The 15,443-nt window shown below is 45.9% G+C and overlaps 1 protein-coding gene across 4 annotated transcripts in view; it reads left to right on the forward strand.

The window, feature by feature from the left end:
- Positions 1–8,357: 8,357 nt before the first annotated feature.
- Positions 8,358–15,443, forward strand: part of Ptpn2 (protein tyrosine phosphatase non-receptor type 2) — a 60,630-nt gene continuing 53,544 nt past the window's right edge. Inside the window, exon 1 of one of the 4 annotated variants that reach the window (XM_041639313.1) lies at positions 8,358–8,547. In XM_041639313.1, coding sequence (XP_041495247.1) covers positions 8,479–8,547 — 69 coding nt within the window. In that variant the 5' untranslated portion in view covers positions 8,358–8,478. The remainder of the gene's footprint in view (positions 8,548–15,443) is intronic. The other 3 variants (XM_041639314.1, XM_041639317.1, XM_041639315.1) reach the window with 3 other exon arrangements.

The raw sequence follows: 15,443 nt of genomic DNA on the forward strand, positions 1-15,443 counted from the left end.
TTAGTCTAGGGGTTGTAACCCACCCTGCAGTCAGTTATTCCAGGGTCACGGAGAGGCACTATCTGGAAGATAAATGGACTAAGAGAGAAGAAGGAGGCTAAGCGGGGTTCTTGTCAAAGCCTCTGTTTATTAGAGACAGGTTACAGTTTATATAGGATAAGGAGTTGGGGGGGGGCGGGCAGGAGCCTGGGCTCTTGCCGCATGGTCCACGGTCACGTAGACCAGGAGTTCACAGGTTGACACACCTAGTTCTCTAGATAGTTTGGAATGTGGAGCGGGTTCCGCTAACAGATAGCTCTCTATTAACAGCTAATTGGGTGTGGGGTAGGCTCTGTCAATAGACCGATTCCTAACAAAATTAGGGGTGTGGAATTCTCTGCAGACTCCCCAGGGTGATGGTTCTTGCAATAATCCTAGGAGGAAACGGCTCCTGACACCTTGTCAGACTGCAGCAAGCTGTTGTCAAGATCGCAGCAGCAGTGGCCTCAGTGGCGGTGTGGGGTCCTGAATGTCCAGACACAGCCCAGCCTTGTGCTGCACAGGATGGTGGCAGCAGGCCAGCAGCATCCTAAGCTTGGTCCTGTGGATCAGGTACCTCTTTTCGAGGCCTGCAGCATGGTGGTTTGAGGAAAGCAGGATCACAGGTTCAGGAATCTCTTTCCGCTTCTCCTATGGAGTCATAAGCAGTTGCAATGTCTTCAGGACTGGCGTCCTCTGTTGTATATGTAGTCATCTCATTCAGCTTTATTTTCTTCCTGTGAAAAAAGCACAAACAAGCCGGGCGATGTGGCGCACGCCTTTAATCCCAGCACTCGGGAGGCAGAGGCAGGCAGATCTCTGTGAGTTCAAGACCAGTCTGGTCTACAGAGCTAGTTCCAGGACAGGCTCCAAAGCCACAAAGAAACCCTGTCTCGAAAAACAAAAAAACAAACAAACAAAAAGAAAAAAAAGTACAAACATATCCTTGACCCCAAATTAATACAGGGGTCGGTCTTTTCCAAAATCTGTGTAGCCCTGGCTGTCCTGGAACTCACTTTGTAGATCATACTATCTGGCCTTTAACTCACAGAGATCCACTGGCCTCTGCTTTTTGAGTGGTGGAATTAAAGGCATGCACCACCACTGCCCGTCCTAATCTAGGTTTTAAGAAAAGAGCTGGTGAACAGAGAAACCAGAAAGTTTTATTCGGAAGCCTGGAGGTGGAAAGGGTTGTGGGCAATTGCTGGAGTAACAACTGGTCCAGGAAGTAACATAATCTACCCATGTGTTTCTTACTTGGCAACACTTAATTTGTCTGAAGGGGGAAGCTACTTTGGTAAACTTTGGTCTTTCAAAGAACATGGAACCAGAGACAAGGGTTAGTGAGCATCCCATAACCTTACACAAGACACGTAAAGGGAAGGGCTTATGGACACCCTAAAAGTACAAGCAAAATTTGAGGATATGCATGTCTTCCTAGGAAAGGGTCTTTTCTTTCTCAAATCCTAAGCTATAGGAAAGAGTTTCAGTCAGTTGCTAGGCAGGGTACCAAAGCAACCAGATACACTTGGATCCAGCCAAGTCAGAGCCCTCAGAGACATCAGCGAAAAGCTAAGACGGGAGTTTACAGCAGATGGCAATCTGCCTTCATGCTCTTCTTTCTAACTGTATTTCAGGTCTTTGTAAAAACACCGTTCTGGAGATGTTCAGGTTCGGAATGGCTCTTGGCTTGGCCCACAGCTGCATGAGCTCTGGAGAGCCTTGGGTACATGGCTTTGTCATCAACCCGTGAACATTAAATCCTGAGATAAAGACATAACAAAGCAGGACTTTTTCCTTCAAAGTATGTTCTGATCTCAGAGGAGGAAGTCAGCATGGAAAACAATGGGACACTTCCCTGGAACTAGAGTGGGACAAGAGTTGCCCTTCATGATCAGGACCGACTGTCTTTCTATTGGCCCCTCCCTTCCTGTTTCAGCTGCTAAGCCAGAAAGTTCTCAGTAACAGCTCCAAACAGCATATGCTACTACAAAGTATTGTGCTTTCAGGTTTCTGGGTCTAGGTCAACATCTAGACCAGTCGGTTGGTATAGTCACCCCACAGCCAGGTGATCACACCTCTGTGTGGAAATTCAAGGTTTTCCAGGTAACACTAGCCTACCATCCATCAGAGGAGGAAAGAACCAGGACACCTCCTGGAAATCCCTCACCAGCAGGTAATCTCATGAATGAGGTCTTCTGAGCAAACATTGCTAAATCTCCCTGGTGTGTCTCAGTTCACTGTTAGGGAGGTGGTCTTTTTTACCTTGTCACGTTGTCAGTGCCTGGACAGACCAGATTCAGAGCGCCTCAGGTCACTACAAAGTCTACTGAGAGTGACTTTGGCCAAGACCAGACAGGTTCTTCAGGTAGAGTTGCACAGCAATCTCTATAGAGAGTAAAATGATCATGTGGGTGGACTGCCAAAGGCCATAGAGTGTTTAGCTGGCATTTCCAAAGCAAAGGGCGAGGGCCCTGCTACTTGTCTGAAACACACTGGACTCTCAGAGCCGGTTCCAGTTGCTCACACCTGACCCCTTTCTCTTTCATCCATTCTCTCTTTGCCAGAAGACTCTGCTTTGTGTGTAGAGCTGATGACTTGATAAAGCCTTCCTCCATTTTCAGACTTTCCAGAGCCAAAGAGAACTTTCTTTTCTGCCCTTGTTCTGCTCCACTCTCTTGCCAGGACTGCCTCAATGTGCTTTTGTTAATGCCATTTTGACTCAGCAGAAATTGTTGATCCTCTTTACTTTTTCTTTTAGTTATTTGAGACAGGGTCTCATGAGGCCCAGGGTATCTCTAAACTCGCCATGGAGTGGAGGATGACACCAAATGCCTAATCTTCCATGGTGCACCTCTATAATAATAGGACTTGGGAGGTGGAAGCAAGAGAATTAGAAGTTCAAGGTCAGTCTTGGCCAGCATGGGATTCCCCTCTGTATGCTATGAATATGTTTTATTACCATTGGTTAATAAAGAAGCTGCTTCAGCCTATAGGAAGTCAGAATATAGCCAAACTGGAAGAGATACATAGAGTAAGTGGAGTCAGAGAGACACCGTGTAGCTGCCAAAGGAGACAGATGCTGGAACCTTGCCTGGTAAGCCACAGCCTTGTGGTGATACACAGACGAATAGACATGGGTTAATTTAAAAATGTAAAAGTTAGTTAATATGAAGCCTGAGCTTATAGGCCAGGGCAGCCAGGAAACGAATAAGGAGTCTCTGCCTACACTTCACTACATAGCAAGTTCTGGACTCAACCTGGACTACCTGAGACCCTATCTCACAATAAATAAAGCAAAATCTCTCATTTTACAGTTTATTTATTTATTTTTGGGACAGTGTCTCACTCTGTAGCCCAGGATGACCTAGAACTTACTATATACTCCAGGCTGGTCCCAGATTCTGGCAAATCCTTCTAGCTCAGTTTTCTGAGTATTCTGATGGCATAAGCCATCACACCTTGACTTGATGTTAAATTTCGCGTTGCATGAATTGTATTATTATTGTTGTTGTTCAGAATGTCAGTATGTGTCTAATTAGAACAGAGAAACTATTCAGTATTTTTTTTTGTTTGTTTCTTTGTGGTGTTGGGGATGGAATATAGGATTCTGAACATGCTAGGCAAATTATCTATCACTAAACTACAACCTTAGTCCCAACCACACAATAATCTAAACTGAAGAGAACTAGTGCAAAGGATAACTAAGTGTAGTGGGTTGTAATGGTGAAGATTTACTAGTAAAAAGTTTAAAGGACTTGGGTCTGGAGAGATGGCTCAGCAGTTAAGAGCACTGGAGTTCAAGTCCCAACACCCACATGGCAGGCAGTTCACAAATGTCTGGAACTCTAGTTGCACGGTACTACACTGGGGGGAAGGAACTTGGGGAAAACTCTGCAGCTTGCTCTCAGCACAAATCAAGCTCCTTGCGGTCTAAGGAAACAGCAGTTCACCTAGAATGATGGCGCATAAGTGTAGCTTTGGTATCCAAAGTCAGCCCAGGCTACGCGAAACTGTTTCAAAAACCAAACCAAACCGAGGAAAAACCCTTCAGCAGTTTATTCTCTCACCAATGTTGAAACTGGAAATCTGCGGCCAGGAATGAGCAGGGTGTCCTCCTCTGATGGGCTTAGCAGGGACTCTGCCCTTGTTCCCTCCACCTGCTGGGGCTCCAGGTGTTCTTGTGGCTCTGAAGCCTATTTATTTGCCTCCATCAGCACATGGCCTTTTCTCTTAATTCTCCCCTCCTTCCTCCCCCCTTTCCTTCTCCTTCCTCTCTCTCTCTCTCTCTCTCTCTCTCTCTCTCTCTCTTTTCTCTCTCTCTCTGTGCCATCCTCTTGGGAGGACACTTGTCCTTGGATTTAATGCTCCTCTGATAATCCAGGATGATCTCATCTTAAACCACTTACTTTAATTACATCTGCGAAAAACCATTTTTCCCCCATGGAAGGCCACATTCACAGGTTCTAGGAAGGAGCATTAGAAAAAGGTCACCATTCCCCCTCTAGAGCTTGTCGCCAATCATTTTTTAAAGATGGAAACTGTTCATGGGAAAATGTCTCACTGAAGACATCCTGCTGCAAAACCTCCTAAGGAATAGGGTGCTGCGGTGGGGTTAGGTGCTGGGGACTACTGGCTACTGCAGCCCCTCCTGGTACAGAAACCTACTGAGCAAGCACAGAAGAGCCTCCCCCCCCCCAAACCTATTTTATACTAGCAGTGTCTCACCACTGCTCTCCCTTGACAAAGGTTAAAAGGTATCAGCAGACAAAGGGCCCACAATAACCTTAGACAGGGCTTTTCAAAAGAAGAAACCTTGTGTCAGGCAAAGTAGCATGAGACTTAAAATCCAGCACTCAGGATGCAGGGGTGAGAGGATTTCTGTGAGTTGAGGCCAACCTGGTCCATGTAGTAAGTTCCTAACTAGCCAGCACTATACGGTGAGGCCTGTGTCAATAAATACATAAATAAAATGGGGGGAGGGCAGGGAAGAAAACCTTGGAACTTAACGTGTTAAAAAAAGACGTGCGTCACCACTGCCTGGCTGTGACAACTATTTTTCTTTTTGAATTATTTATTTCTGTTTTTTTCTTTTTTTTGTTTTAAATATTTATTATGTATACAATATTCTGTCTGTGTGTATGCCTGCAGGCCAGAAGAGGATACCAGACCTCATTACAGATAGTTGTGAGCCACCATGTGGTTGCTGGGAATTGAACTCAGGACCTGTGGAAGAGCAGGCAATGCTCTTAATCGCTGAGCCATCTCTCCAGCCCCATGACTACTATTTCTAAGAGAAACAGCCACATCTATTTTAACTTCGAAATTTTATTGAGGTTAGCATCAAGTTAAAAAAAAGTCCTGAGCTGAGCAGTGGTAACACACGCTTTTATCCCAACACTTGGGAGGCAGAGGCAAGTGGATCTCTGAGTTCGAGGCCAGCCTGGTCTACACAACAAGTTCCAGGACAGGCTCCAAAGCTACAAATACAAGCACAAAATATGGGTATATTATGTACCATACTGTACTTAAACATTTAAATATTCTTGATTCCCGAATGACCACTACCTCAACACCATCCCTGACGCTCCGGCATTACTGCTTCATGTAAATGGAAACATACATTTTGCTCCTTCGAGCCCGCACCGCTGTGATGACATCGTTTTCCCAGCTATCAGCCATTGTGAAATATGTGTACGCACTGGATGGACGTCTGTGGTTCATTTAGACTGATCAGCTTGTTTATTCTTTGGTAATATGACAGTGTTATCGAGAATATGTTAAATATAACTATGATTCTAGTACTTGGGAAGCAGAGGAGTCATCTTTAGGACCGTACTGGACTACAGTGTAAGATCCTACCGAAACAAAACACGGGCCACAAGCCGGGTCTGTAATCCCAACGACTTGGATGAGGATTACAGGCACTGGCTTCAGTTTCAGAACAAGTTCAAGACTGGCCTGCTGAACTTAGTGAAATTCTGTCTCAAAATTAAAATCTAAGAAAAGGAAAAAACCTTCAGTTTTATGTTTATGAATATTTTGCAAGCATCTATAGGCACCAAGTGTGAGTCTGGTGCCCATGGAGACCAGGAGAGGGTATCAGATCTCGGAGAACTGTAATTACAGAAGGTTGTGAGCAGCTATATGGGTGCTGGGAATCGAACACCAGTCTTCTGAAAGAGTAGCCAGTGCTTTGAACCAATGAGTCTTCTCTCCAGCCTAAACTGGAAAAAAAAAATGTAAAAAGCTGGAGCTATGGCTAAGCGTTAGAGTGCTTTCCTCGTGTATGCAAGGTCCTGGGTTCAATCTGCAGTATAAAACAAACAAACAAAAACCCGGAGGTAACAAAGTGATTGAATGCTTGCTTACCACGTGTGAGTGCGAAAACAACAAACAATAAAAAGCAACCCAGAAAGTCCATATCAACAGATTTCACTATCAGGAGAGGTCACTTCCGAGATCTTTTCTTGGCTACTCTTGCTTTTGACTTTGTTTCTTGACTCTGTCCCCCCCCCCCCCCAATTAAGACAAGGCCTCACTGTTTCTTAGGCTGCCCTTGAACATGCTATCATCCTGCAAGTCCAGCAAGACCGTGGTAGGCCCCGTTCCACCTTACCAGGCTTCGTTGCCCTTTCTGTTCTAGCCTGCAATACTATTAGGTAGTTCTATCCCAAAGAAATTCTTTGAAGGGTGTGGTGGCAGATGCTTGTACACCCAGCATTTAGGGGGTGGAAGCAGTAGGATTCCAGGTTGGAGGTTGGGCTGGTTTTTGTGACCATTTCAAAAACAAACAAATCGCCCCATACAAAACCCAAACAACCCAACCCCAAACATCCAAACCCAAAGAATGTTCTTTGACGACACAAACGTCCTACTTGTGCTTTCAACCACAAGGCAGCCACTAGCCACGTGAGGCTACTGAGCAAAACCGGCTAGACACTGAGAAATGGAATTGCTGTGTTTAGGGGTTTTGTTCTTTGCCCCCAGTCTTGGGGGGGTGAATATGGGGTTTCACTGAATTCCTAATTCCAGAGCTGAGTTAATTGTAGAAAAAAATCTAAACTTCCATTTGTACAATATACTTCATGCTTCTCTGCCACTTCCCAGTTCTTCATTTGATCTTGACCAAAAGGCCCAGAAGCATCCTTCATGTCTCTTAAAATTATCAGAAGGTAAGATTCTTTTTTTGTTTTATTTTGTTTTTTGAGATAGGGTTTCTCTGTAGCTTTGGTTCCTGTCCTGGAACTAGCCCTTGTAGTACAGGCTGGACTCGAACTCACAGAGATCTGCCTGCCTCTGCCTCCCGAGTGCTGGGATTAAAGGCGTGCGCCACCACCGCCCGGCTAAAGGTAAGATTCTTAAGTACAGGAATTCACCAACATTGAATTATCCTAAATCTGAGGCAAAACAATTTCCGGAGCCAGGTTCTTTTTTCATAGAAGTGGACTTACATGTGTTTTAAACAGACAACATTAACTTTGGAGCTGTGAGTCTTAGTTCACACAAGATAATCTCCCAAATGCCTTCCTTCTCTTTTCCTATAGAGCTTTATTTGCCACAAAACTTGTTGGGACCGATGTTACAAAATTGAACACAGGCCACTAGACTAACATTGATGGTATTTAAATAGAACTCAGATAGTGCATTAAAAAACTTGCCGGGCAGGGGCTGGAGAGATGGCTCAGTGGTTAAGAGCATTGCCTGCTCTTCCAAAGGTCCTGAGTTCAATTCCCAGCAACCACATGGTGGCTCACAACCACCTGTAATAAGGTCTGATACCTTCTTCTGGCCTGCAGGCATACACACAGATAGACTATTGTATACATAACGAATAAATAAATATTTAAAAAAAAAAAACTTGCCGGGCAGCGGTGGCACACGTCTTTAATCCCAGCACTCAGAAGGCAGAAGCAGGCAGATCTCTGAGTTCGAGGCCAGCCTTATCTACAAGTGCTAGTTCCTGGACAGGCTCCAAAGGTACTGAGAAAGCCTGTCTCGAACACACACACACACACACACACACACACAAAAGAAAGAAAGAAAGAAAGGAAGGAAGGAAAGAAAGAAACTTGAAGACTAAGGAGAAAGAACTGGGACGGCGAGGAAGGCGGGGCTGGCCGGTGACTTTCCAGGGACTTTTCTCAACTCCAGGGCCAGACCCTGCGGTGGCGCGCCAGGGTGGCGCCCGGCCCCGCCCCTCCCACCTGGGCACTCTTTGGACCACGCCCCTTCGCGCCCGCCCCGCCTCCAAGACGTCAGACCCACGCGACGCCCAGGCGGCGCGCTGACGTCCGACGCTCCAGGTACTTTCCCCAAGGCCGGCTCGGCTCAACGTGGGGGGGCGGGGCGGGGCACGGAGCGCGCATGCGCCACAGCGCCAGCGCTCTCCCCGGATAGAGCGGGGCCCGAGCCTCTCCGCTCTGGAGGTTCCGCTCTTGCTCGCGCTCTCCCGCCGCCATGTCGGCAACCATCGAGCGGGAGTTCGAGGAACTGGATGCTCAGTGTCGCTGGCAGCCGTTATACTTGGTGAGTCTCGGGCCCGCGCGGCAGCTGGGTCTTCCGAGGATCCGAGCTCGCGCCTGCCGGCTTCGTGTCGCCTCCCCCGCCTCCCGTTCGGGCGGAAGTGGCGAGCGCGGGCCGCGTCAGGGGCGCGCCTGCGCGGAAAGCCCTCACCCCCTCTTGGCGAGGCTTTAGACGGGAAGAATCGAGGAGGCTGTAGGCTGTTGGGGTTGAAGGCGGCGCCACAGCGGCGCCTGCTGGCTGCGCTGCTGGGACCCGGCGTGTGGTGCGCTGGGTGGAGGGTGGAGGGACTCCGGGAGCGGGATGAGATAGCCTCCGGCTTCCTTGCCGACGGCGTTCTGTTCGGCCGGTGGTCGGTGGCGGAGGGCGCTGGGAGTAGGCGCCGTGGAACGGGCTACACAGCCCTCTGTTCTGGGCCAGCGAAGGCGAAGCGGGGTGTCGGTGACTTGCTGTATCCCGGGGGCCTGTGACGATTAGCGGAGTCGGAGCTGAAGCGGTGGCTAGAGCTCCCGAGGGATCGGGGATCGTCGCTCTTTGCACGGCTGCTTTCTCCGGGAGAGTGGGTCATCGTCTGCTAGAGCTTTCCGGAACAGAGGCTTTGGTTGTATTATCAGTGATTAAAGGAGTGTCCTCTTGAAAATTCCCTTTGCTTAGGCATACTTTATAGATTTGTTGGAGTGCACCAGAGATCTTTATGTGAGCTTTGCTTTTGGGCGCGTTTCCCAAACGAGTGCACCGTGGTGGTGGTACTCTTTCAGCCCCAAAGAGGCCACATGTCCATAGGCCGCCGCTGTTCTCCGTCGTCAAGAGAATAACCCACCTATTCAGCTCATACTAAAGTCGTTTGTACTACGAACCTTTTTACAGCTAGTGGCTTCCCTTTTCAATCCAGGCAAAACTTTTCTCCCCTTACAGACGATCCATTGCTAATCATTAACATATTGCCCCAAGATCGAATTTAGAGATCTGTGAATTATTAAGTGCTTCTTATGTTTTCTCTAATTCCTACAGTACAAATAGGAGCTACAAAGCTTTCTATTACCTCTGGACGATTCTGTTTTTTCCCATCCTATTATATTTCACTAGACGACAATGAAATATTCTTCGGTTGTTTTTTTAGGACTTATTTTTTTTCCCCTACCCTTCTGTGAGACAGGTTCTCGGTCTGCAAGTCTAGCTGGCCTGGAACTAGTTTTGTATAGGTCAGTCTGACCTTGAACTCACAAATACTTCCTGAGTCTTCCTGAGTGCTGGAATTAACCACCACCCCTGGCTAGAACGTATTTTCTTAAACAGTTTAGCAAGCAATATATTAAACCTCCTGATTCAGCATACAATAAACATAGAATAAGGCACTAGTTTTATTATTATTATTACGTGGTGGTGGGGGGAGGCATGTTCCATGGCATTTGTTTAGAGCTCAGAGGACAACTTTCAGAATTAGATTGTCCTGTAGGTAGAACTTGGGTCATCAGGCTTGGCAACAAATACCTTTCCCCCCTGAGCCATCATTCCAGCCCAGGCACTAGCTTCTAACGAATGTTAGTAAGGACTCCTCCAATTAAAGAACCTGTGTTATGCTATGTTTTGTTTTGTGACAGGGTGTCATTGTAGCCCAGACCTGCCTTGAACTCCCTACATTGGTACTTCCACTGTCAAAGTGCTGCGGTGAATGAAATTGTAGAAAATCGCCGGGTGGTGGTGGCGCACGCCTTTAATCCCAGCACTTGGGAGGCAGAGGCAGGCGGATCTTTGTGAGTTCGAGACCAGCCTGGTCTACAAGAGCTAGTTCCGGGACAGGCTCCAAAACCACAGAGAAACCCTGTCTCGAAAAACTAAAAAAAAAAAAAAAAAAAAAAAAAAAAAAATTGTAGAAAATCTTAAATGCAATTTCTAGTTGAGTCTCTCTCTATTGCTATCTCTCTCTCTCTCTCTCTCTCTCTCTCTCTCTGTGTGTGTGTGTGTGTGCTCACCTCTAGGTCTCTCTTGTATGGTTACATTAGTTTTAACAGAGACTGGTGCCTCAAAAATGCAAATAGAATCAGTACAGAATTAAGAAAGAAAAGATTTCTGGGTAGCCCAGCCTTCAGTTTCCAAATTCAAGGACAAGGGCAGGCGGTCTCTGAGGTTTTGTTTTTGTTCATTTCTTTTTAAGACTGCCTAAGTAGCCTTGGCTGGCTTTGAACTCGGATCATCCTGCCTCTGCTTCCTGGGTGCTGGAACTAAAAATCATGCACCACCATGTCTGGCTCAGATCTTTAAGTTTTAAGCCAACCTGGCCTACATAGTTCAGGCCAGTCAGGGCTACATAGTAAGACCAAGTATTAAAAAAACTAATAAGGTGGAAAGGGTGCTGGAGAAATGAGTAAGTAGTTAAGAGGCCTGTTGCTCTTCCAGAGGGGCTTGATTGATTCCTGGCACCCACAAGCAGCTCAGAATTGTCTCTAGCTCCTGTTCCTGGGGCTCCAAAGCCCTCTTCTGGCCTCCAGGGACACCAGGTATGCACATGGTGCCCATGCGGGCAAAATGCCTATACACATAAAATTAGGCATGTGTGTGAAAATAGTAGTAATAATTTTTTAAAAATATTTATTTTACTGGTGTTTTAGCCTATGTGTGTGAGAATGCTGGATCCTGGAGTTACAGACAGTGTGAGCTGCCATATGGGTGCTGGAAATTGAACCTGGGTCCTAGAAGAGCAGTCAGTGCTCTTAACCGCTGAGCCGTCTCTCCAGCTCTTTTTTTTGGATTTTCGAGACAGGGTTTCTCCGTGTTTTTTTTTTTTTTTTTTTGGTTCCTGTCCTGGAACTAGCGTAATAATTTTTTTAAAAGTGCTAATACTACCACTTAATTTAGTCTAACCAATTTTTTGAGACAAGGTCTTGCTTAATATCACAAACTGGCCTGAAATTTACTATGTAGCCCTATTAGGTTTGGTTTGTGACAGTCCTGCCTCAGTCTTCTAAATGCTAGGATTACAGGTATGAGCCACCATACTTGCTGTAATGTATATATAGCATTAATATCCTCGAGAAGTCAGTGAAAGTTGTCATTGCTCTAAATTGAAAAAAAAGCACTTATGCTGAATGTGGCAGCTCAGCCTGTAACCTAACAATTGGGAGGCTGAAGCAGGGGGATTGTTGTGAGTTTAAGACTAGCCTTTAGCTGGACGTTGGTGGCCCATGACTTTAATTCCAGCAGAAGCAGACAGATCTCTGAGTTTGAGGCCAGCCTGGTCTACAGAGTGAGTTCCAGGACATCCAGGACTGTGGAATAAGATTTTATGTACAAAAAAATTAAAGAAGTAAAAGCCAGTCACAGTGACACATTCTTTAATCCTAGCACTTGGGAAGTAGAGCCAGAAAAGATCTGGAGTTCTGCGCCAGCCTGCCTGGGGTAATTGAGACTCCATCAGAAAATAAAAGTCTTGCTGAGAAGGTGGTCCTGTGGGTTGACTCCTCTGTTGCCACGCTGAAGGCAACTTGTGTTCAGCCCTCTGATCTGACCTCCATCCAAGTGCCTTTTTATGTGCACTCACAATCGCAAAGTTAAAATGTAATTTAAAGACATGGAAGATAGGGGAGATGTCTCATTTAGTAAAATGTTTTCCATGAAAACATGAGCACCTGTATTTAGATCGCCACTGTTGACATTAAAAGCCAACTGTATATCTCTCTGAGTGCTGGGGTGGGGGAGACATGCAGACCTCTGGAACTCACTTGTGAGCCAGCCTCTCTAAATAAGGTTTGTGGGCAGCAGAGAGAGCTCAGAACTGCCTATAACTCCAGTCCTAGGGGATCTGGCATCTTATGGCGTCTATGGGGAGTGCAAACCTGTGCACAGACACATATACCTAAAATTAAAAATAAAGATAAAATCTTTAAAAAGAAAAAAGTGTAGCCCTGGTAATGGCAAGATGATTCAAAGCCTGTGTTTCCTGCCAAGCCTGACGATCTAAGTTTGGTCCTTGGTGCCCACATGATGGAAGAAGATAACTAACCTATGCAAGTGGTTCCTTGATTTTCACATGTGTGCTTGGCCCCCATAAATGTCAGAAAATAAATACAGGCAAAAATGCATGTACTGGTATTCACTGAAAATTTCATATTCCATTGAAAGGACTTTAGGAAACCCTTCCACAGACTAGTCACCAAGATCTTTAAGCAGAACAGTAGTTCTGTGCTAGCACTTTATTTCCCAAACCCAAGAGCATTACAACGCGATGCTAACTGGTGTTACAGTAAAAGCAAGTCAGGAAGAATTTGAACTTCATGCTTTCTTAGGATCCTAGAGCATCTCTTTCACCATTCCACAGAGAAGGCTGCAGATGAGATCTCTGCTGCCAAGACTGATTCTGTGAGTCTTGAGGATCTCTTTGGGCGCTCATATTTTGCTCTCTTGTTGCCTTCTTGGCTTAGCAGGTAGTGTGTCAGTCTCATAATCTGAAGGTCATTTGTTCTCTCAAACCTGTTAAGTGTTAGGTGCTAATATTTGACACTGAAGATAACTGTTTAAAGACAACATTAAGCTGGGCACTGGTGGCACATTCCTTTAATCAAGCACTCAGGAGGCAGAGGCAGGCAGACCTGGTCTATGGAGTGAGTTCCAGGACAGCCAGGGCTACACAGAGAAGCCCTGTCTCGGAAAACCAAAAGAAAGGAAGGAAGGAGAGAGAGCTCATTAGGGTCCACCCTAGTGACAAGTAGTAAGTGATCTAGCAGATAAAAGCACGAAAAGGAGAGGCCTAGGTAAAAGGCTCAGCAGGTACAGGTGCTAGCCAAAGCTTGGCAATCCGAGCTCTATTTTTGGAACCCTTGTACAAGTGAAAGGAGAGAACTGATTTCACATGCTCCTCTGCCAACACACGTGATGTGGCATACACACACAACAATAAATAAATGTTTTGTGTGTGAAAGCAAGTGGTATAGCTCAGTTGGTAGAGTGCTTGCTTGGCATGCATGAAGCCATGGGTTCAGACCCCAGCAAAATTAGGGTATAATGGTACATGCCTGGAATCTCAGCATTCTGAAAGTAAAAGCAGAAGGACTAGAAGTTCACTATTATCCTTGGGTCCATAATTCGAGGTTAACCTGATCTGTGTAAGACTTGTCTCAAAAACAAATGGGAGAGTTACCGATACGAGGATTTGAGGATGGGAGGCAATGTTGTCAACATATATGTATGAAATTGTGGTGGAAAATATAAAAAGTTTTTAAAGTTATGTGCACTGTTGTTTTGCCTGTATGTATGTCAGGTCTTAGAATTATAGACAGGTGTTAGTTGCGATGTGTATGCTGGTATTTGAACCCTGGTTCTTTGGAAGAGCGGTCAGTGCTTTTAACTGCTGAGCCATTTCTCCAGCCCCTTGTTGTTGTTGTTGTTTTTTTTTTTTTTTTTGGTTTTTCGAGACAGGGTTTCTCTGTAGCTTTGGTGCCTGTCCCGGAACTAGCTCTTGTAGACCAGGCTGGCCTCGAACTCCCAGAGATCTGCCTGCCTCTGCCTCCCGAGTGCTGGGATTAAAGGCATGCGCCACCACCACCCGGCTCCCTTGTTGTTTTTTAAAGTGCTTAGTACAAAGCTAGTATTAAGCACAGTATGCTGTATGAATGAGTATTATTGGAACTATAATTCTCAAAAAGTGGTATACCTGGAATGAATTGTGTGTGTGTGTGTGTGTATGGGTGTTGTGTTTGCATGTATTTCTGTGCACCATGTTTGTGCCTAATGCTTTAGCAGGCCAGAAGAGAGCATCAGATCCCTGGAACTGTAGTTAACAGATGGCGCATCATCATGTGGGTTCTGGGAATCAACCCACAGTTTTCTGGAAAAGCAGCCTGTGCTTTCAACTGAGCCACCTCTCCAACCCAAATAGTGAATTTCCTTGAGAAGGGAGGGCCTAACAGTCCTGAAGCGCAAGTTGGTCCACTGAGAAATTATCAAGGGATTGGAAGAAAAAAAAGTGTTTTTCTGGGAAATAAGTGTGCACAAGCATTAACTACTGAGGGAGAGGTCCAAACAGTGTAGCCTAGGGCTGAGTTTGCTCTGAGGTTGAAGTGTGGAAGAATAAGACAGCCTAGAAGGCTCTTGTAGATCAGGATTTCAATGACTATTAGAGACTTGCCAAGGAAATTTAAACTAGAAGTATTATTTTTACTTTTAGTAAGATCTTGTTGGTTGGATAGTGCTAAGTGTAGACAGAACTGAGAAGTCTGCCAAGCTGAACGTAGGCAGTGGCAAGAGAAATAGAGGGAAAACACACTTGAAAAGCTAAGTAGTGATGTGGAAGGTGAGGTATGCTGTGAATATGTCTTATTGCCATTGGTTAATAAAGAAGCTGTTTTCAGTCAGTGGCTTAACAGAGGAAAGCCAGGTTGAGAGATATATAGAGACAGTAGGCAGAGTCAGAGGGAAGCCATGTAGCCGCCTGCTGGAGACAGACTCTGCTGGAACCCACTGGAACCTTGCCGGTAAGCCACAGCTACATGCATAGATTAATTTAAGTTATAAGAGTTACCAGAAATACGCTTAAGCTATTGGCCAAACAGTATTGCAAATAATATAGTTCTGTGTGATTATTTTGGGAGTCTAGGTGGCCAGGAAATAAACAGTCTCACCCAACAAAGTAGGTCTGGGGAGATGGCTCTGCAAGTAGAAGTGCTTGCCATAGAAGCCTGACAACCTGAGTTCATTCCCTAGAATCCTTTGGGGGGGGGGGAAGGCAAGATAGCAGAGACAGGAGAATCAGCTGGAAGCTCTTAGGCTAGCTAGCCTGGAGTACACAGCACAGGGACCTTGCTTCAAGGCTAAGGCAAGAACTGGCTCCTAAAAGTTGTCCTCTCACCTCTGTGCCCAGGCTTTGGCATGTATGTGTCTCCTCCACTGAATCCACAAAGTTAAAGTAG

This window comes from Microtus oregoni, unplaced genomic scaffold, assembly GCF_018167655.1.
Source record: "Microtus oregoni isolate MIOR12 unplaced genomic scaffold, Mior012 000057F_ref0000458, whole genome shotgun sequence".
Lineage (NCBI taxonomy): Eukaryota > Metazoa > Chordata > Mammalia > Rodentia > Cricetidae > Microtus > Microtus oregoni.